Below are 20128 nucleotides of genomic sequence, written 5' to 3'. Positions count from 1 at the left end.
CTACCTTCACAGTATGTCTGTAACTCACACTTCCTAGAGAGGTGCGAATGTTTGTATTTTGAGTTGGGAATGAATAAGAGTGTGTATCTGTTTGCTGAAATTCATTAAATTGTATACAAACTGTGCATATTGCTATGTAAATTATACTTAAATATGTTTATAATTTACATATTTTATATAATTATAATATACAATTACTGTATAAAATAACATACGTAAGTTATATCTAAAAAAATAATATGTGTACCCTCACATAGAGTCCAGTCATTTCTCATCAGCACTATTACCTCCATCACTACCCTGGTCCAAACCACAGTCATCTCTTACCTGGATCACTGTGACTGCCTTTTAATGGGTCTCCCAACTCTCTCCCTTGCCCCCAAACCCATCCTAGTCCCAGTGCAGAAGTCAGGAAGATCTTTAGCAGTCACATCAGAACACTGTTACTCCTCTGCTCACGTGGCACTAGGAACAGAAGTCCTGCAGCCAAAAGGTCCTCCCAGTCCATCCACAGCTCTCTCCAGCCTCACCTCTTAGTGCTCTTGTCCATCTGCTGCTCCAGCCTCACTCCAATCACAAGATATTGGTACTATTCCTCAAACCCACCAGGCAAGTTCTGGCTGTTCTCTCTGCCTGTAATGCTCCTCCCTCAGACAGCTGCCTTTCTCCACCATGCCTGTCATGGATGCTGTGGTACCAGGCCAGGTCCCCTCCCTCCAGGAATGAAGCTCCTGCTCCCAACTGTGGGAGTGTTGGCAGCCTGTGTAAACTTCCAGCTGAGGTCTTCTCCACAGAGGACCTACCCTTAGTGGAAGAACTGCTTTGACTAAGATCAGGTCCCCTCCCCAGGACAGCCTGCACCCAATGATTGTAGATGTGCATTAGAAAGCCCTGGTTCTTCACCCCAATTCCGAACAATTCATAAGGACTAGCTGCAGAGCCCCTGACAGGGTGGGCAGCAGCTTCTGTTGCACTGTACTACAGCTCAACTTCTTCCCGTCCAGCCCTGTTTCCAGCACTCCCTGATAATTCTTTCTTCCTCCATCTCCCTGTCTGCTTGGACAGGACACCCCCAGCAGACAGCCCTCCCAGTCTTACTGGCTAGAATGCATCACATGCTGCTCCTCAAAAGATTCTGCTATGCTACTTCATTCACATTTCTAGCATTCAGCCCCTGGCACACAATTTGTACTCATTATTTGTTGATTGGATGAATCACTGAGTGCCTCTGTGCAAGACCCTCTATCTGACGGACGATGCAGCAGACCTGGAGTCCGTTCCTATGATGGTCTATTCCTGGCCCTCAAATGAGACTCACTGCCTCTTCTATCTGTCCCTCATTACGGTGGCTCTGACCAGGGCAACGTCCCTGTGACTTGGTCTGTCCTAGGTGGGTTAATATAAAAAACAACAAGTTTTGACCTAAATGGGTTTTCCTTTTGCCAGAGGTGTTCTAAAACACCTGCTGTTTGTTTCATCTACTCCCTTTCCTAAAATGCTCCCAACCCTCCCCAGGCCTTTGCTTCGGACACTTCCACAGTGGCAGCACCTTCTCTACTACCACAATCCACTTCCCATCAAGGCTCAGCCCCAGGGTACACCCACAAACCAGACATTTGTCCCTACGGCTATACTGGCTCACTTGTGTAGCCCTGGTTTCCACCTGCCCTGTATTCTAGAATGTGGTCTATAGGTCCTCTCCCACCTACACACAAAGGAGTAGCCTTATTTACCTATGATCAGCACAGACCTTCTCTCCAAAAGGGTTCAAAGTTTTGTCCATAAATAGGTGAAAGACCCACATGTGTATTATCTAAGGCAAAATCCCACCCGTTTTCTTCTGAATCTTCAGATGCATTCTGGTTATTTATTTATTTATTAATTTATTAAACAATCAACCTACTGTCTTTAGGCCTCACTCAGTGAGAGACAGCCTGGAGAGAGCTCAGATTCCCTGAGCCTTCACAGGTAGCAGATGCAGCAGCAGGCATTACTGGCTTCATTTAACAAATCAGGAAATGAGATTAAACAAACAAACAAACAAACAAACAAAAACCAAAAAAAAAAAAAAAACCCTTCTGTAACACATATTTGGTGAGCAGCAGAGGACGGAAATTCAAGAATAAGACTATCTGACTCCCAAATAAACAGCACTAATTCTCGTCCTCAAGAAGTTTATAATCTAGTTGGAACCATGAGACAAATAAATGAAAAAAGGCAAATAACAGTAAAGATGTTCTTACATACAGCAGGGTTTCTTAACCTCAACACCACTGGCCTTTTGGGCCAGATGATTCTTTACTGTGAGGGAATGTCCTGTGTGCTCCAGTGTTCAGCAGCAGTCCTGCCCTCTACCTACTAGCTGCCAGTAGTGTCCCCCCTTCAGTTGTGAAAACAAAATGTGTTTCCAGACACTGGCCTGTTAGAGAACCTTTGATGTAGACACATTGCAAGGCTTATCTTAATGACCAACGCAATCATAAAATATCACTATTAGGATCCTCCTAGCCTGTTCTCAGAGATAGGTCTGCAGGGCCCCTTTAGCAGCTGTGCAGGGCCTTTCCACACCGGCTACTGACTTCATTATTCTACCACCCTGCCTGCATTTCCCCTTCAAGCATACTTATTTATTTTCATCGGTGTATGTCTCAGACGATGTCTTGAAATCCTTTCTGGAAGGACACAGGGTAGGGGGAAATATAATCCAATTACAGGGCAGGAGGAAAAACACAAATCATAAAGCAAATATGATTAACTGACAAATTACCCCAGTACTGAAAATTTGCCAAATGCCTTTATACAACAATGCCATCAAAGTGTGAGCCAGAGGCCAAGGGAGGACAAGAATTCTTTCAGTTCTGTCTCTTTTGGTTAGAATGGGTTTCCCTGAAGAGCTGAGCATGAACACTGCCCAGGAGTGAAGACTTCCAGAAACTCTCAGGAGCAAAGGCCCAGGGATGGGAAGAACCACGAGTCTCAATGAAGTTTTCTAAACATATAAATTACATTTTTCTACAACCCAAAACCTAATCATCCACTTTCCGACCAATATGTGGCTATAACCTAACTTAGAAAAGAACCTCCAAGCCTAAAATAAAATCAAATATATAAGAAATACTGTATCCAAGAACACAGAGTAAAATAGGTGTAGGTGTTAACAGTGGCTGGCACATACTTCCATATACATGATAAATATTATCATGTATCTCTTATTGTATATATTCAGATAGCTTTCTTATATTTGGGTACAGGGTGAAAACACAGGAACAAATCTTTATATTTCCTCAACTTTACCTAGAAGTGGAATCACAAGCCTAAGAATTTACAGCTAATACATGATAGCATCTTGAATCCAGTTTGATTCCATGTTCAAGGCTCATTTCACTGTTATACAACAACTTCAAAATTTGTTAACTTACGGGATCACCTTAGAGCAGTGATTCTCAACTGGGGCTGATTCTGGCCACCGGGGCTCTGCTACATTTGGTTCACTGGTATATTTCCAGCACTCAGCCCCTGGCACACAATCTGTACTCATTATTTGTTGAATGGAAGAATTCACTGAGTGCCCCTCTATGCAGGACCCTCTGATGGATGATGCAGCAGATCTGGAGTCCATTACTATGATGGTCTATTTGGTTGTCACAGCTGGGTGTGTGTGTGGGAGTGGTGATAATGGCATCCCAATGGGTTAAGGCCAAAGATGCTAACATCCTACAACACACAGTATGGTCCCCACAACAATTAGGTGGTTCAAAATGTCAAGTGCTAAGGTTGAGAAACCCTACCTTAGAGGAAAGGTCTTACCACTATTATTAGCCAGGAAAATGGAGACCGAAAGTATGCTTACATCCCAACAGATATTTCTTCCTTTGCCTTTAACCTGCTTTATTCTAGCTGTCCTCTCCACCATGGCTGAATGGACACTGCTACCACAGGGAAAATACTAGGCTCTCTGCTCCTTCCCTCTTTGGACTCCCAGACACCAGAAAAAGCATGTTCAAGCCACATAACAAGTCAGGAGATATGAATGCACAGTCAGGAAGCCAGGAAGTGCAATGATGCACTCTCCACAGCACTATGGTCTTCTGGGTTTGTTAGTCCAAAGTAAGCATGATTTTACTGGCCACCACCCACAACTCTGGTTTCTGGCTAAGCAGCTCCTGCTCCCAGCAGCTCCTACTATTTACCAGTCTTTAAAAGACCACTCAGTAGTGATCCAGATTATTATCATGTCCTTCAGGACAGTGGTAATTAACCCCGACAGTCCTTCTGAACACTTGAAAAGACAGAGACTGATTTCAGGAGATTTTAAAAGAAAGGAAACTTAACACCTATCCTGCCAGAGTTTCAATTCCTTTTATTACTACCTTTTAGATTTCTAGAGCACTTTATAGCCTGGGGAGCATTTCTGTGTCTACCTATGCAACCAAAGATCACAACTGTACTGTGAAGAAACCAGAGCAAATTATTATCCTATTCCATTCTAGGACCATGGAGGGAGATACTGCAGCAAGAGGCCAGGGCCCGGTGCTCTGTCCACTCTGCCAGGTTGGAATGTTTGGCTGCTGGCCTGGTTACAGACTCTCGCTCATTTGTACCTAGATAATCGCTTAAGCATCTTGACACACATAATGCTTACACAGCATAAAACTTGTGTCCTACAAAGGAGTTTATCATAAAGTTAGAAATTATATGGCAAGAAACAGAAGAAAGACTAAAGAAGGGTAGATTATACACAAAAATTGATCTATGGGGTGATCTCGGGGTCCTGGGATCACGCCCCTTCTTGGGCTCTGTGCTCAGCAGGGAGTCTGCTGGAAGATCCTCTCTCCCTCTGGCTGCCCGCCTACCCTAGCTTGGCCTCTCTCACTCCTGCTCTAAAATAAATAAGTAAATCTTTTAAAAAATGATCCAGGGACGCCTGAGTGGCTCAGTGGGTTAAGCCTCTGCCTTCAGCTCAGGTCATGATCTCAGGGTCCTGGGATGGAGCCCTGCATCAGGCTCTCTGCTCAGCAGGGAACCTGCTTCCTCCTCTATCTCTGCCTGCCTCTCTACCAACTTATGATCTCTCTGTCAAATAAACAAATAAATAAAATCTTTTTAAAACAAATAAATAATCCAGACAAAGCATTTTAAAACAAAAATTCCTTTAGATCTTCACTTACACAGCAAAATTTTTCCCTTCCTGACTCATGAGCACCATAATTTATAATCACTGAACATCTGCTCAATTCTCCAGGGAAAGATCTACAAACTACACATCAGGGAATGCTCTTGGAGATCAGCACTTGGAAAAACCCAACTAAAGTTCACCACTTTTGCTTTCATGCACAGTAAGTCTAGTTGTGTCTTTGTAAATTATGCAAACCTCAGCTTACCTGTTGCAACCAGTATTTACCATATACCCTTTGTGTGAAGGTACTGTTGAATGTGGTAGGGAATACAGAGGGGACTGTGGCAGTCCCCTGCCCTGAGAGATCACATGGAAAGTACACACACAGGGACTGGGCACATCTAGTGGAATAAAACAGGAAGAATGTCAACAACAACGAATAAGGTAACCTCATCTGGACCCTGAAAAATGAGAGAGATGTCAAATAAGAAGACAGAAGGAGAAAATACTTCTGACTGAAAGAACATAGATGTTCAGTTCAGTTGTGGTAGTCTACAGCATCACGGGCTTAAGTTCAAAACTAAAAAGCTCCACATGTATAAAAAAGGGGCCTTACTAGCTCCCTCTAGTCGCCTTGCAAAGCAGATATGAGGAACAAGACAGAATCAGGGTGACCCTTTTCCTGTCAGCACAGACAGGCTGGAATCAGGGATACAGGCCCTAGGCTGGAGGAGTGCTCCTTGGGCTTCAGTGCTGTCAGCAAGAGGATGGGGGTCTCTCCCCGCTCACCTCTCCCGGGAACAAAGACCAACTCCTGCAGCACTTGTGCCAACAGAGTACAATTATGACAAACTGCTCTACCAGTTTTGGGGGCTTATCTGCACTCAACCAGAGGACTAGGAGAGTCTGTTCCCCCAGGGTGCGCTTTGGGACCACCGCCACGGGGTTAAGGAAGGCCCTATCCTAGATCACCGCTTGCCCTACAGGCTCCAACCCAAGCCACCCTGATGTCTCAGCTCAGCATAAACGTGGTTCGTTCAGCTGGGGGACCTTGGGGACCAAGCCATAGTCCCCCAAATGGGGGCACTGTCACCAGATTCAGGTCTCTGGCAGGAGCAGTAACAGTCCCACCAGCTGGGCAGAAACATGCAGATTGCAGGTGTTCACCCCGCCACTGAAAAGCCACAGAGGGGACTGGGCCCCAGTTTCACACACTGGACCATCTGAGCACATCCTGGCTGCTGTAGACGAGTGGCAGGAGCTGGCTGGCGACCAGGGCCGCTCCCCGGAGGCAGGCGCGGCTCCTCCACGGACCACGGGCGGGCGACCGAGGGCTCAGTGCAAGCGCCGGGAGTGAGGGCGGATTCGCTGAGGACAAGCGGAGCACGTGCCCGTGCTCGCCGGCTTCCTCGGGCGGAGGACAAAGTCCGCGCCCGCCGACCCTGCAGTTTGGGCACCGGGCACCCGGCGCGTCGGGGGCGAGAAGGGCAGGGCCTGCGCGCGGCTCAGACCCCGCTCCAGACCCCGCCTCGACCCCCGACTCGGCCTTTCGCGAACCCGGCGCGCACTCACCATTGTGGTTGACCCAGGTCGGCTTCAGGAGCTTCATTGTTCGGCCGCCGCCGCCGCCGCCGCCGCCGGGCTGAGGCGAGAGCCGCGTCCCTCAGCGCGCCCGGGCCATGGAGCCACCGCCGCTGCTTCCTCCCGCGCCGCCCTCCGGCCGCTGCCCGCCCCGCGCCCTCAGCGCCGCCGCGCCATTGCCGGCCCGCGCCCCCCTCCGCCGCCACAGCCGCCCCCCGCGCTCGGCCGCCGCCGCCGCCGCCACAGCCGCATCCCCTGCGCCGCTCCTCCTCCGGCGGCTCGCGGGCAACGCCGGAAGTCACGGCGCGCACCTGCCAAATCGCCCCGGCGGGAAACCGCTCCCCACGCGGACGGGGCCGGCCGGGCTTCTTCGCGGGCAGGGGCAGGGCAGTGTGACCCCACTTGGAGCCCGCCTGGGGCGCGGTCGCCGACGAGGGGCACGACTAGGAGGGCGGCTGGCGAGCTGGGCCTCGAGTTGCAGCCCGGGCCGGCGAAGCCAGGAAGGGTCGGGATGGCGTGAACGGCCCTCTCACCAGCTCTACCTCGCTGGTGCCGAGTCCGACTAATTAGCTAGCTTCCGTCATTCATCAATACGCGTGTGTTGGGCATCTCGCGAGCGCCAGGCCACGTGCCGGAGCCGGGATGCTGTGGCCGGCAGTGGCCGGGGCCCCGCAGTTCGGACGAATGCCGGGAGGGAGCTAGCCCTGAGGGCTGGGACTGGGGGCTGATCGAGGGGGAGACCGAGACGAGTGCGTTTAGGAAGATCGGGACCATTCAGAGACGTAGGCACTTGTACCCGGAAAGACGCCCTCTCGGTCACTCTGGCTGCACTGCGGGGTCTCAGCCCTCGCAGGGACACAAGCCGACGACCTAGAGCAACCGCTAATGCAGTTGTACTCTCGCTCGCAGCCACCCGCAGACACGGAAGGGAGGACGCAGAGCTACGTGCAAGGAGCTCGGGGCGTGCCCGCGCGGCGCCGGGGCGTACGGGGCGGGGCCACGTCGGGGGCGTTCCAGGTTCAGCCCAGCCCTCAGTAGCCGGAACGCGGGAACGCGGAGCGACGGGAAGGCCGGAACTTTGAGAGGGGCACTGCGGGCCGGACCGCCAAGGGGCGCGCGCCCGGAAGCAGCGGGTTGACTGCCAGAGGGGCGATGGCACTCGCGGCGCTAGGGGTTTCCGCTCGCGCTCTGCGCTCACGGAGTTGGTGAGTGCGGACCACAGCAGGGTAGTGGGGTCCCTCGCCTGTGCTCTCTCGCCGACCGCCGTTGACCACTTTATCTCAGGGAGGGCTAGCTGATCGCGCTTCTTCCTGTAGATGAAAATCCAAGGACCCTGGCGAGCAGGGACTCTGCCCAAGTGCTCTCTGGTGTGAACGGGGGATTTTGGCAAGTCTCCCACGTTGACTTGTCACATCCAGCAGTTACCAGGGCCCCAGGTTTTAAGGGTAGCATATATTTTTTTTTCTCTTTTCCTGTTTAGTGAGGAGAGTCAGATATTTATATATCCTTTTGTCTTTTTCAGGCTCCTGGGAACTTGGCAGACACAGATTAGAGATACCCACCAGCGAGCTTCTTTATTATCCTTCTGGGAACTAATTCCCATGAGGTAAATTACCCTGGGCCCGACCCTTTGGGGATGTCTGCAGGAGACTGATGTGCATATGAGCAGAACAAGACTACAGGGCATTTGGTTTGCAAAATTATTTGCCTGGAAAATATCTTGGTTAAATTTACTATTTTTTAAAGATTTTGTTTATTTGACAGAGAGAGACACAGCGAGAGAGGGAACACAAGCAGGGGGAGTGAGAGAGGGAGAGGGGCTTCCCCTGACCAGGGAGCCTAATGCTGGGCTCAATCCCAGGACCCTGGGATCATGACCTGAGCTGAAGGCAGATGCTTAACGACTGAGCCACCTAGGTGCCTCTCTTGGCTAAATATAGGTAGATGCTTTTCTGTTTTTCAGCATTCTGTATGTGGAATACTGCTGCCTGTAATCAGAAAACAAAAATTAAATATAAAAATGGATTAAATAAAAATTAGTTTTAAAGGGATTGTTGTACGTTTTAAAAGACACAGCACAGATATCTGATTTCCCAGAGAGGTCTAGGGAGGCATGAGGATTAGCTTTTCCACCTAGGAGTCTGGATGCTTTCTAGGGACTTGATTCACAAGGCTCAGTCTTGATGCTAGAGGATTTACTTATTTTCTTTCTTAAGATTTTATCTGAGAGAGCGAGTGAGCCCAAACCGGGGGAGGGGCTGAGGAAGAGGGAGAAGCAGACACCCTACTGAGCAGGAAGGGTCCTCTGGCTGGCTGTGAGGCTGGAGCCCAGAACCTGGGGATCATGACCTGAGTGGAAGGCAGATGGTTAACCTACTGAACCACCCAGGGGACCCAGAGGATTTACTTATTTTTTTTTTTAATTTTTTTTTTTTTTTTACTTTTATTTATTTATTTGACACAGAGAGACCACAAGTAGATAGAGAGAGAGGGAGAAGCAGGCTCCGCTGAGCAGAGAGCCCGATGCGGGGCTCGATCCCAGGATCCTGGGATCATGACCTGAGCCGAAGGCAGAGGCTTTAACCCACTGAGCCACCCAAGTGCCCCGGATTTACTTATTTTTAATAGTATATTATCCCCATAGGAGATCTGTTCCTGAGTGTACATTGGACTTTTGTGAATGCTCTAGGATGGGAAATTTGTTAAGAAATCCCAAAAAGTTGAGAGACCTAGCAGTCACTTTTATTACTCAAATGACTTTTACAAATCACAAATTCAGGGGTCCTGGGTGGCTCAGTTGGTCAAGGATCTGTCTTCAGCTCAGGTCATGGTCCCAGGGTCCTGGGATTGAGCCCTGCATTGCATTGGGCTCCTTACTGAGAGGAGAGTCTGCTTGTCCTTCTCACTCCCCCTTGCTCATGCTGTCTCTCTCACTCTCTATCTCAAAATCTTTTTTTAAAAAATCACAAATCCATTTAAAATTTTGTGAGTAATGATTTTCTAATTCATCAGTTTGGTGTTTTTAGTTTCCACTGCAATCCCAAGACACACCTGAACCCAACATGAAAGATGAGTACTTATTTTTAATTTATACCCTGATGGCCCATGAAGTTTTTCTAGCCCTTCCTGGGTTGCCAGTGCCCACGCAGTTCTGACAAGGATCCTGGGTTGGAGGCCGACCCCCTTCACACTCAGCTCATGAGGTTAGACCCACGTATAGTTCCTTCCCCAGTGGAGAGCACAGTACAAGTTCTGGGCACCTCACCCAGCACCATGTCTCTCAGCAGGTTTGCAAGGCTGAAGAGGAAAATGTCTAATGTTTGCTTTATCCATTAGAGCAGAACCTCTGCGAAAGAAGAAAAAGGTAGATCCTAAAAAAGACCAAGCAGTAAAGGATCGTCTGAAAAAGAGGATCAGACGACTGGAGAAAGCTAGCCAGGAGCTAATTCCCATTGAAGATTTTATTACACCTGTGAGGCTCTTGGATAAAGCAAGGTAAGAGTTCTCTAGGGTCGAGGTTCTCAGGACAGAGTTCCATCATCTTCAGGTAGTTGTATCTGCATTTCACACCCATGAGGTGAGTGGGCATGGGCTGACTAGGTCCCAGTCTGAGTCCTCTTCTCCTTGACTGTGTTTTGTGGGAGGTGGTGAAAGCATTCCTGGGTGGTGCTTCTGAATGGCTGACATGGGAAGGAAATCAGAATAACTGTTTGATAACCCAGTTCATGTTGTTGCTTTTTTGCAAGCTGAGTTTTAGCTGTGACTGATAACTTGAGCCTTGGGTCTGCAGCCCTTGCCTCATCTTGATGGTAGAAACCCCTTAGCCTCTAGCTTTATGGTACAAATATTCACAGTTGTAATGTGATGTGTACAGGTCTGGCAGGGTTGCTGCCTTGTAAAAAGCGTGTACCATTTATAAAGTAACAGCTTGCCATACAGGTGGAACAGAACAAGTGCTTTTTTGGTGTTCTGTGGCTGATCTGGGCTCTGATCTCCTTGGGACTTGGGTGTCCATTTCATGACACCACCTAACATTTCCATACTCACCAAACGTAGTGTCAGCCTGGGGTAAGGGAAGGGCTGCCAGTCTTCTTAGAGCCTCACTGTCTCTTGTATCCATGTAAAGCAGATGGCACTGGCTTCCAGCATCAGTTGCATCCGCTGCCACATGACCATTCTGTTATTTATTTATTTATTTTTGGCCATTCTGTTATTTATCCCTAACTTCATGTTTTCCCCCAAGTCCCATCTCTGTCTGGCAGTGGAGACGTTTTGGTCATAGGCAGTCACCCAGCCTACCGTGCCAGTGAGATCGGTGCTTCCCAGCTTTACACCTTTGGATTTGTGTGTTCCCAGACAGCGGCCTCCTGTGGAGCTTCCCTTTGAGGAGAGTGAGAGGAGAGCTCTGCTTCTGAAGAAGTGGTCTCTGTACAAGCATCAAGAGCACGAGAAGGAGAGGGATGCCATTAGGACCATGCTCAAGTCCCAGCAGGAAGCTCTGCAGGAGCTGCAACTCATGTCCCCAGAGCTACATGCAGAGGCCACCAAGCGGGACCTCAGTTTGTTCCCCTTTGAAAGAGAAGGACCAGATTACACGCCACCAGTCTCCAACTACCAGCCCCCTGAAGGCAGGTACCATGATATCACCAAGGTATACACACAGGTGGAGTTTAAGAGGTAGAGCTACAGGCACCTGCCCGCAGAACACTCTGCCCTTTAGAGCCAGGAGGATGAGGGCTCAAGCTTGCTTGTCACAGAACCAGGGATGCTGTGAATAAATATGTTTAATCAAGTGTCTCTGTCTTATGCGTGAGTCAAAATTAATTGACCTGAAGACTGATAGAGGTGAGAGATGGTGCCCTTGTCTGGTACTGGGAGAGAATGACCAAGACATTTACCGCTGCTCCCCAGTAAAAATGAAGATTCCAGTTGTGTGGGGCAGACACCACCAGCAAGAGGCAGCTATGTACCTCAAGAGCAGAGGAGAAGGATGTGTAGACTGTGTGCTGTGCGTTGTCTGTGTACCTGTGCAGACAGGAGAGGCTGGGCCTTCCCACTGGGGAAATGGAACATGGGACCTTCCCCACATCCCTGGCAGGGCCATCTTTGGGTTTTAAGCTGGGGAGGGAAGTGGAAGAGAGTAGAGCAAGTCTGGCACCCACTACTTAAAGTCCCCTAGGAGGGGACTCTCGATTCAAGTGTTAGTCTGAGATAGTCAATGTGTGCCAGGGCTGCAAGAGCACAGTACCACAGACCAGGGGCTTAAATCACAGAAATTTCTCATAGCTCTTGAGGCCAGAATTCCCAAGATCAAGGTGTTGGCAGGACTGGTTTTTCCTGAAGCTGTTCTCCTTTGCTTGCAGAGAGCCACCTTCTCCCTGGGTCCTTGTAGGGTCCTCCCTCTCTGCCTGTCTCATGTAATAAGGATACTAGTCAGATTGGATTACGGCCCAGTATTATGACCTCCTTTTAAATTAATTACCTCCTTAAGTACTCTATCTCTAAATAGTCCCATTCAGAGGTACTAGTGGTTAGAGCTTCAACACAGGAATTTGGTGGCATGGGGTGGGTAACAACACAATTCAGCCAGAAATAGTGAAGGTCCAGTGAGCAAATAGAGCCATTTCTCCCAGTGACTTGCACTGCTACCTCACAAAGTGTTTGGGTATTTTCACCGCCTTAGTGCAGATAAACCAAGAAAACATTTCATTTGAGGAAGAATTCAAATTATTTTCTTCTGGTATGGGGTTCATTTTTGGTTTAAAAACTTACTAAACATTTTTACTGGATAAAAACACTGCCTAAGGATTCTAAGTTTGTTAGTTCTATCTTTGAGATGTGAATATGGCCACTTTTCACAACCTCACTGCTCCCTTAAGGTCCATACCACTGCCACATTTTGTCTATTCCACTGCTGCAGCAGCCAACTGATGCCTCCATGTGGCCACTTCCCCCCCCCCCCCTGCCCTCCCCTAACCCCCTGTAAGCTGCTCTGCACAACAACCAGAGGGCCCTGTAAAGCACAAGCCAAGGCAGGCATCTGGCTACTCACCACCCATGATCATAACTTACAGACCCCCATCCACCTTCCCCCCCATCAGCACATGGCACCCAGTGTTCCTTGTGGACTGTGGGCTGCTTCCCCTGTAAGGCTCAGGCCTCTTCATCCTGGTCTCGACTTAGATACTGAGGCCTTCCCCACCTCCCTGTTGGTTTTGTTTTTAGTTTTATTTATCAGATAGAGCACAAATAGCAGGAGTGGCAGGCAGGCAGAAGCAGGCTCCCTGCTGAGCAAGGAGCCTAATGTAGGACTCCAGGTCCCTGGAATCGACCTGAGCTGAAGGCAGATACTTAACTGAGTGAGACACCCAGGCACCCCTGCAGGTGCTTTGTTGTAGTGCTTTTCAAAAAGTAGGTTTCATCCATTAGGTTATATAATCAATTCATGGGGTCAGGGTCAGCAGTTATAACTTTTTATTTTGAAATAGTTACAGATTTACAGGAGGCTGGAAATAAAGATGCAAGGAGAGGCTGTGTGTGGTTCTCCCAGCCTCCCCAAGAGTTAACATCTTACATGCCACATACAGTGTATAAGAAAGAGACTGACATAGGCAGAGTCCAGAATGCATTCAGGTTTCCCACTGCGTCTGCACTCACCTGTGTGTATGTCTAGCATTGCACAATTCCATCACACATGCAGCTCTGTAGGAGTCAAGGTTCCATAACCACAGGATCCCCTTATATACCCTAGCCACATCCACACCCTCCTTCCATCACTAACCCTTGGCACCATTAGCCATTCTCTATCCCTATTATTACATCATCTCACCAATGTTACATAAATGCAACTATGTCATATGCACCCATTTAAGATTTTTTAGCTCGGTATAATTTACTTGAGCTTTACCCAAGTTGCTGCACATACAGCAGTTTCTTTTCAGTGGCACAGAACTGCAAATGTCAGTGCATCACACCTTGTACAGGTAAGGATTGTTTTGTGAGGCTTATTTCAATCATATATGCAGTATATAAAGTATGTACCAGATCACAGAACTTGATATGGGTTTCATGCAAAAAATTTGAGGGCTGCTCTATCTTCTCCCTGCCCATTTTCTTCACAACACTTAAGATTATTTTAGACTTATTTTAATTATGTTTAAATGTTTATCTCAGGCCCCTAAACTCAACTGGAGCTCTTTGAAGGCAACTTGCCCATTTCAAGAGTGCAATCCCAAAGCCAAAGGCCCCACCGGGCAGTGTAGTAGGTGCTCAGATGTTGGGAGTTAAAAAGTTAAAACAGGAGCAGACGTAGGAACATTCTGTGCAGCAATGATTATCTGTCAGTAAGACTCACAGAGAGCGCATTCAGTGCCGGGCAGCCTCCAGCCCTAAACAAGCACATAGAGAATGTGGATCCCTTGTGGTGAGCCCTCAGGACTGCTGTGCTGGCTGCCACTGCAGCAACCCCCGCCCCCGCCTGCCCGCCCCAGGAACCCCAAGGGATCATACACAGATTGCAAAATTCCAATGTCCCTTCTTCTGTTTCAGAGTGAAGAGAATGCCTGTAGCTCCCCAGCTTCCCACTCTCCTCCTTGGCTGGAAATGCTCCAGAAAGTAGCCACAGACACAAGACAGATACCCTGACTGACTCAGATATCAAAACACCCATGCTGAGACAGGCTCTTCTTTATACTCACCCCTCTGCTCCTGGGCTCCTATGAGCACACCCCCCACCCACTCACAGGTACATGCAGTCACAGGGAAGGACCGTCGGGGGCCTGTGTGCAAACGCCCCTACCACTCAACGGGTACACACACACACACACACACACAGAGGGAGAGGCTGCTGGGGACCTATGTGTAACCCCCCCCCACACACACACACATACCCTGGTACACAGAGTCACAGGGAAGGATCACTGGGGACTTGTGTGCACACATCCCTACCGCTCACAGGTACATACACAGGGAGAGGTTATTGGGGCCCTATGTGCAGATCCCCCCAAACTTACAGGTATGTGCAGTCACAGGGACTCTTGGGGTAATACAGGATGACAAGGCAAAATCTAATTTTTAATTTGTGCCTTTCCGAAGTGATGGGATTATTTTGCCCCCAAAAATGAGTTAAAAGATGTCTGACCTACTCACTGCCTGTAGCCAGGCTGAGGCCCAGTCGTGGGGGAGGGGGGCGGGGGAACTAAAGTGGCAGCTTGGCCAGGCAGAAGCAGAGAGGCTGCAGAGCACACAGCCAACCTCGCCCTTGGCACCATGCCATGGGACCTGCTCTGCAGCCACGAGATGCTAAATCATTTCGTTAGTGATAAAAAGACCTCTTCAAAAACTCAAGTTCTTGTTGGCTCATATGCATATATTTTAAAAACACCTACGGGGGTATAAGTATATAAAATTCCCATACTCTCTGAGCACAATAATATCAGATGCTAAATTTAACAATCTCAACTATTAAATTGTGGATTTAATTTTCAGTCTGTCTGAAATCACATGTGTAAAATGGCATTTGAGATAATCTACATTTTCTAAAACCAACCAAAGGAAATTTTAAAGGAGACTAAAATTCCACACACCCTGGGCTTGGGTTTCTTGAGCCAAGAGTCTATGATCCTGTTTAATGCGAGACTGTGTATTCTGTAGCTGTGTTCGTTTCTTAAAAACCAAGAGGCCTATCTCCTACGAAGAGCAATGCCGCAGATGAACTTAGTGAGTGGGCTAATAACTCCGTGTAAGCACCAGGGGTTGGCAATGCACACTGTCACCAAGCCAAGACCAGGAAAGGTATTCCCCACAGCACGACCATTTAGTTACCTCATGTGTCCACTTGGGTCAGGTCTACTGCTCAAGAGTTTACCTGAGAATGCTGTTGTCCGGGAGTGGAGCATGAATTGGCCTGACCTGGCTGCTTACTGGGATCTGCGGTGGTGTTTGGCATCCTGGGAGCTGTGCAGTGGGCGAGATTGTTTGCCAGAGCAAGGCAGCAGCGGGGGTGGGCAAGGAGGGCTGGAGACCCCAGGCTCTGTGTTCTAAGCCAAGTGGAAAATTCAAGGACTCACTAGACTGAGCTGGTCACTGTCCTTAGGGTCCTGCGACAGCCCCACTTGAAACAGATGAGAGGAAGCCATTCCGGAGTGTTCATCACTGGTCTTTCTCCTCCTGTGGTAGAGGGAGGTGCCAGTCTGCAGGAGGGCTCTGCCTCAAGGCCCACACCAGGGTGTGCTTCCGTGTAGCCTGGACTCTTGCACGTTCGCTCTCACAGAGGGACCGCTGTGCAAAGGAGACCCCCAGTCACTTCCAGCTCGTCGCCCCTGTAACTCCCTTCTCCTCAGGCCCCTTCCGAAAAAGCTGGAAAAATGAAGTGTGAGGCACATACCACTCCAGAACTTGGCTGCTTCTACCTAATAAACCTTGGCGATGATTTCATACTAAAACACAAAGATCTAGATCATTCCTTCTCCTAAGCTACTGTGAAAACTATTGTACAGATCACCATCATTTGAGTAAAGTTTAAAATGTCTTGTTCTGGGCCTCAGGACTTGATGCCTTCAGTTCGACCTAATCATATTTACCTGCTGAGACCAGCATCAGGCCAAGCTGAGAGGAGCACAAGAGTCTGAAAAAGTGGCCTCAGTGGGGAGGATGAGGTAAGAGACACATGCCCAGGGAGCTCTGGACAGGGGAGGAGGAATCCAGACAAAAGACAATAGGTACCACTCAACCAGTGGGCTTTTCTCTGCTACTCTCTTCCCAAAATAAACACGGGGCAGTACCTTATAACCATGAAAAGTGCACTTGGTAGGTGCCAAGCACTATGTTGGCCTTTTTACAGATATAATTTCACCTTCTCTATCTCATTGTCTGTCTTTGCTCAAGCTCTACTGTCTTAAACAGAATGTTTTTGTTCTTAACTTAAAAAGCAATCAGAAATGCAAAGGATATGAAAAACTCCCAGACTTCCGTCCTGTGGTGAAACTAACAGCTTCCCCAACACAATTTTAGACTCAAATTTTAGTGCTAATAGTGTTTCCCTAAAGATGGAATAATCTACTGCCTAGTGTACTTCCATGGTTTATCACTAGGTATACTACGGGTACCTTTCCCTGCCCAGATAGATTGCTATCTATTTTTTTTAATGGCTAAGTTGTACCCCACTGTGTGGATGAAGTTACTTGATTACATGTCTGCTAGCAGCATTTAGGATGCTTTCAGTGTTTGTACTATCATAGTGATGCAGCAGGTATTTTTAACTTTTTAAAAAACGATTTTATTTATTTGACAGAGAGAGCACACAAGTAGGGGGAGCATCAAGCAGAGGGAGAGGGAGAAACAGACTTCCTCCTGAGCAGAGAGCCCTACGTGGGGCTTGATCCCACGACCCTGGGATCATGACTTGAGCTAATGGCAGACACTTAACTTACTGAGCTACCCAGGCACCCCAGGTATTTTTTAGTTTTAAATGCACTGTTACCCAGTTACTTCCCAAGGATGGACTTTCAGAAGTAAAATAAGGAGGTCAAAAGGTATCCTTTTGACAGATAAGATAATCAGAATAAGTCAACACTCCGTCAACACTGCACAAGGGCCCCTGACTCTCCAAACCCTTATCAACACTTCTAACATTTCACTGGGCAGAAATCACTTGTCATCTGACCTTGTATACCAGGTCATTTAATTTTCTTTTTGAATGAATTCCTTCTTTGTGCCCTTTGCCATTTTTAAAAAAGAATTAAAAAAAAAAAAAGTAATTATTTGAGAGAGAGAGGGGGAGAGAGAAAGCAGGAGCTGGGGGAGGGGCAGAGGGAAAATTAGGGAGCCTGCTCAGCAGGGAGACGGACACAGAGCTCCATCTCAGGACCCTAGGATCATGACCTGAGCTGAAGGCAGATGCTTAACCGATTGAGCTACCCAGGCACCCCCTCTCCCCACTTTTCTATCCTGAAATCATTCCCATTTTTGTGGTAAGAAAAGCTCTTACTGAACTCTCCCTAAAAAAGTTATTAATTTCTTGCCATACAGACAAGCTATCTTTCCCAATTTTTTGATTTCCACTTATATTAGATGGTCATCATTTTCTTTTATATAGAAGCATCTATTTGTCTGTTTCAATAATCATATACATTTAAGCATGCTGAAGCAGCTGCCAGCCCTGCTGGATCTTCTTCCCCCTTCACCATGAGCACTGCACTCTCAAGCTTCTCTTCATGTCCCCATCCAAAATAGTTCCAAGGCACCACTACCTATTCTAGAATGGAATGAAAGTGCCAGAAGGGAAGGGGCTCTGTTCTCATCACTCCTCCATCTTTAAGAGCTCCCAACATGATAAATATTCGCTGAATGAATAGAAAACCAGAACCACCTCCTCACTGGTCTCTTTGGCCCACCATAATACACTCTCCCACCCTGGCAGTCAGACTGATAATATCTATATCTGTGTATATATATATATATATATATTTTTTTTTTTTTTTTTTAAAGAAAGGGAAGGGGAGGGAGGGGGGACAGGGGAGACAGAGAGACAGAGAGAGAGAGAGAGAAACCCAAGCACGCTCCCTGACCAGCGTGGAGCCTGATTCCACAATCCAGAGATCACGACCTGAGCGTAAATCAAGAGTCTGTCACCCAACCAACATAGCCACTCAGGAACTCCCTGCCCCCATCCCCCTTTTTAAGTAGGCTCCATGCCTAACCTGATGTCCAGTGCTCCTGACCCCGAGATCAATACCTGAGCTGATGTCAACTGTCAGACGCTTAACCAAGTGAGCTACCCAGGGCCTTCAGACTGATCTTTTCAAGATATAAATCAGATCATGCTTCCCATGATCTGTAAACCCATCTTTACGCCCCACCAGGTCCCTGGTACTTCCCTAGCCTCATCCTCTACCCCTCTAAAGCCCACCGTCCTTAGGCTCCAAGCACCTGATCCTTCTTTGTGCTCCTCAGATGCGCCCCGCCCTGGGCTGGGTGAAGGCTGTTAAGGCTAGTTCCCGGTCTTTCAGGCCTCAGCATTATCAACTCCTCTGCAGGCCTGCTGAGGACACTAACGCTATTAGGGGATCCCTCCTCTCTCTCCAAACCCCTCTACATTCTCTTCCTTTCTTTGTTCCTCAGTGTCTGAACCCCCCCGTTGATATACTAATATTTGTTATTTCTCAAAGGGAAGGAAGTACAACCAAAGGGGGACCCAGACTGTACTCCTCTCCAGCGCCCCCGGGCCTGGAATGTGGGGAGGGTGTGGTCCGTGCACTCGGACGCCGGGGCAATGCACCCCCACCGCCCAGCGCCACCCCCAGCTCCCCAGTGCACCTGGGCCTCCGCGCTCCGGCGCTCCTCCCACTCCCGGCAGCTGGCCAGGTCGCGCCGCCACTGCTCGCAGGCCGGCCGTTCGCCGTGGACGTAGTAGTGGTGCAGGAAGTGTCTGGCGCTGCGGCAGAGCTTCCACTCCGCGCGGTAGACTTCGCAGGGGCGCGGCGGCTGCAGCGAGAAGCACGCCTGAGCCAGAAGCCGCTGCACTACCCGCCTAGGGACCTCCATCCCACCCCTTACTTGGGAGAAGCCTCGGGTAATCCGGTCGTTCGGCCCAAGGAGGTCCCTGCACGTCTAGGACGCCCCTAGCACTCACCCGCCAGCCTCCACCGTCCGCCATGTCCGGGCGACTGCGGAACCCCGCCTCTGAGCTCGCTAGCCAATGAAGATTGAAGACAAGCCGTACCGTGTGATAGACGGATAGGAACCAATGAACTCTGCGCTGTGACGCTGGACTCCTCCCCCGCCTCCGTGACACGCGCCAATAAACAAGACTTCCGGACTGAGCCGCCAATAACAGCCGGGGGGCGGTGACGAGCGGAGGAGGCGCTCAGCATGGCCAAGGGGCGGAGCGGGAGGGGGTTGCCACGGGGTAGAAAGCTCTGAGGCGCGCGGGCTGCGAGGCTCGAGAGATGACAGTGGCCCTTCCTCAGGTGCCTGGCGGGCCTCCCGGGATGCACAGCCACCTTGTTAGCTATTTCTGAAACTACGGGGTCCACGCCGGTTTTTAGCAATTTTATTAAATCTCAAAAGATAGGGTTCGTTTTCATAAGCACATACTGAGCATTGGCTCCTTGTGGCAAAGCTGTCAAGTCTTTGGATGCAGGGGACTCGGTGAGGGTGGTCCGCTGTGACTGTTGGGAGTTGGGGTTCTAGGGCGCCGGATGATCTCCCGAGGGAACGCAGGCTGGTAGTGGAGGCGAGCGAAGGGTGTTCTGAGCACAGTGGTGAGCTGGTCAAAGGCGTGGAGGCTGTGTGTGACACAGAGTAGAGGGGAGAACCTTGCTAAGTGTGGGGCGCCTTGCATGTCTGATTAGGAGTGAAGGCTTTACTCTGGGGCGTGGGAAGACATGGAGCCTTTATAAAAAGGAGGTGACAAGAGACAAAGCAAAGAGG

At 49.1% G+C, this 20128-nt stretch overlaps 3 protein-coding genes across 4 annotated transcripts in view; 1 reads left to right on the top strand and 2 right to left on the bottom strand.

Annotated features, from left to right (window-relative positions):
• The window catches only part of LOC131811859 (protein HIRA), an 85357-nt gene extending 78460 nt beyond the window's left edge, over positions 1-6897 (bottom strand). Inside the window, exon 1 of one of the 2 annotated variants that reach the window (XM_059140819.1) lies at positions 6689-6897. In XM_059140819.1, the coding sequence (XP_058996802.1) occupies positions 6689-6725 (37 nt within the window). In that variant the 5' untranslated portion in view covers positions 6726-6897. The remainder of the gene's footprint in view (positions 1-6688) is intronic. The other variant, XM_059140821.1, reaches the window with a different exon arrangement.
• A 758-nt stretch (positions 6898-7655) lies between these two features.
• On the top strand, positions 7656-11490 carry MRPL40 (mitochondrial ribosomal protein L40). Its single transcript, XM_059140824.1, has 4 exons — positions 7656-7902; positions 8220-8303; positions 10034-10192; positions 11054-11490. Exons 1-4 carry the CDS (start codon positions 7850-7852, stop codon positions 11376-11378), a joined length of 621 nt encoding a protein of 206 aa, XP_058996807.1. The 5' UTR covers positions 7656-7849; the 3' UTR covers positions 11379-11490.
• On the bottom strand, positions 10997-19406 carry C11H22orf39 (chromosome 11 C22orf39 homolog). The gene is made up of 4 exons (XM_059140825.1): positions 19329-19406; positions 19013-19180; positions 15766-15976; positions 10997-11123 (listed from the first exon to the last, which is right to left on the bottom strand). The coding sequence occupies exons 1-3, from the start codon at positions 19350-19352 to the stop codon at positions 15848-15850; spliced, it is 321 nt and encodes a 106-aa protein (XP_058996808.1). The 5' UTR covers positions 19353-19406; the 3' UTR covers positions 10997-11123; positions 15766-15847.
• Between the last annotated feature and the right edge of the window lie 722 nt (positions 19407-20128).

This window comes from Mustela lutreola, chromosome 11, assembly GCF_030435805.1.
Source record: "Mustela lutreola isolate mMusLut2 chromosome 11, mMusLut2.pri, whole genome shotgun sequence".
NCBI classification, from domain to species: domain Eukaryota; kingdom Metazoa; phylum Chordata; class Mammalia; order Carnivora; family Mustelidae; genus Mustela; species Mustela lutreola.
This window is presented reverse-complemented; position numbering and strand designations above follow the sequence as displayed.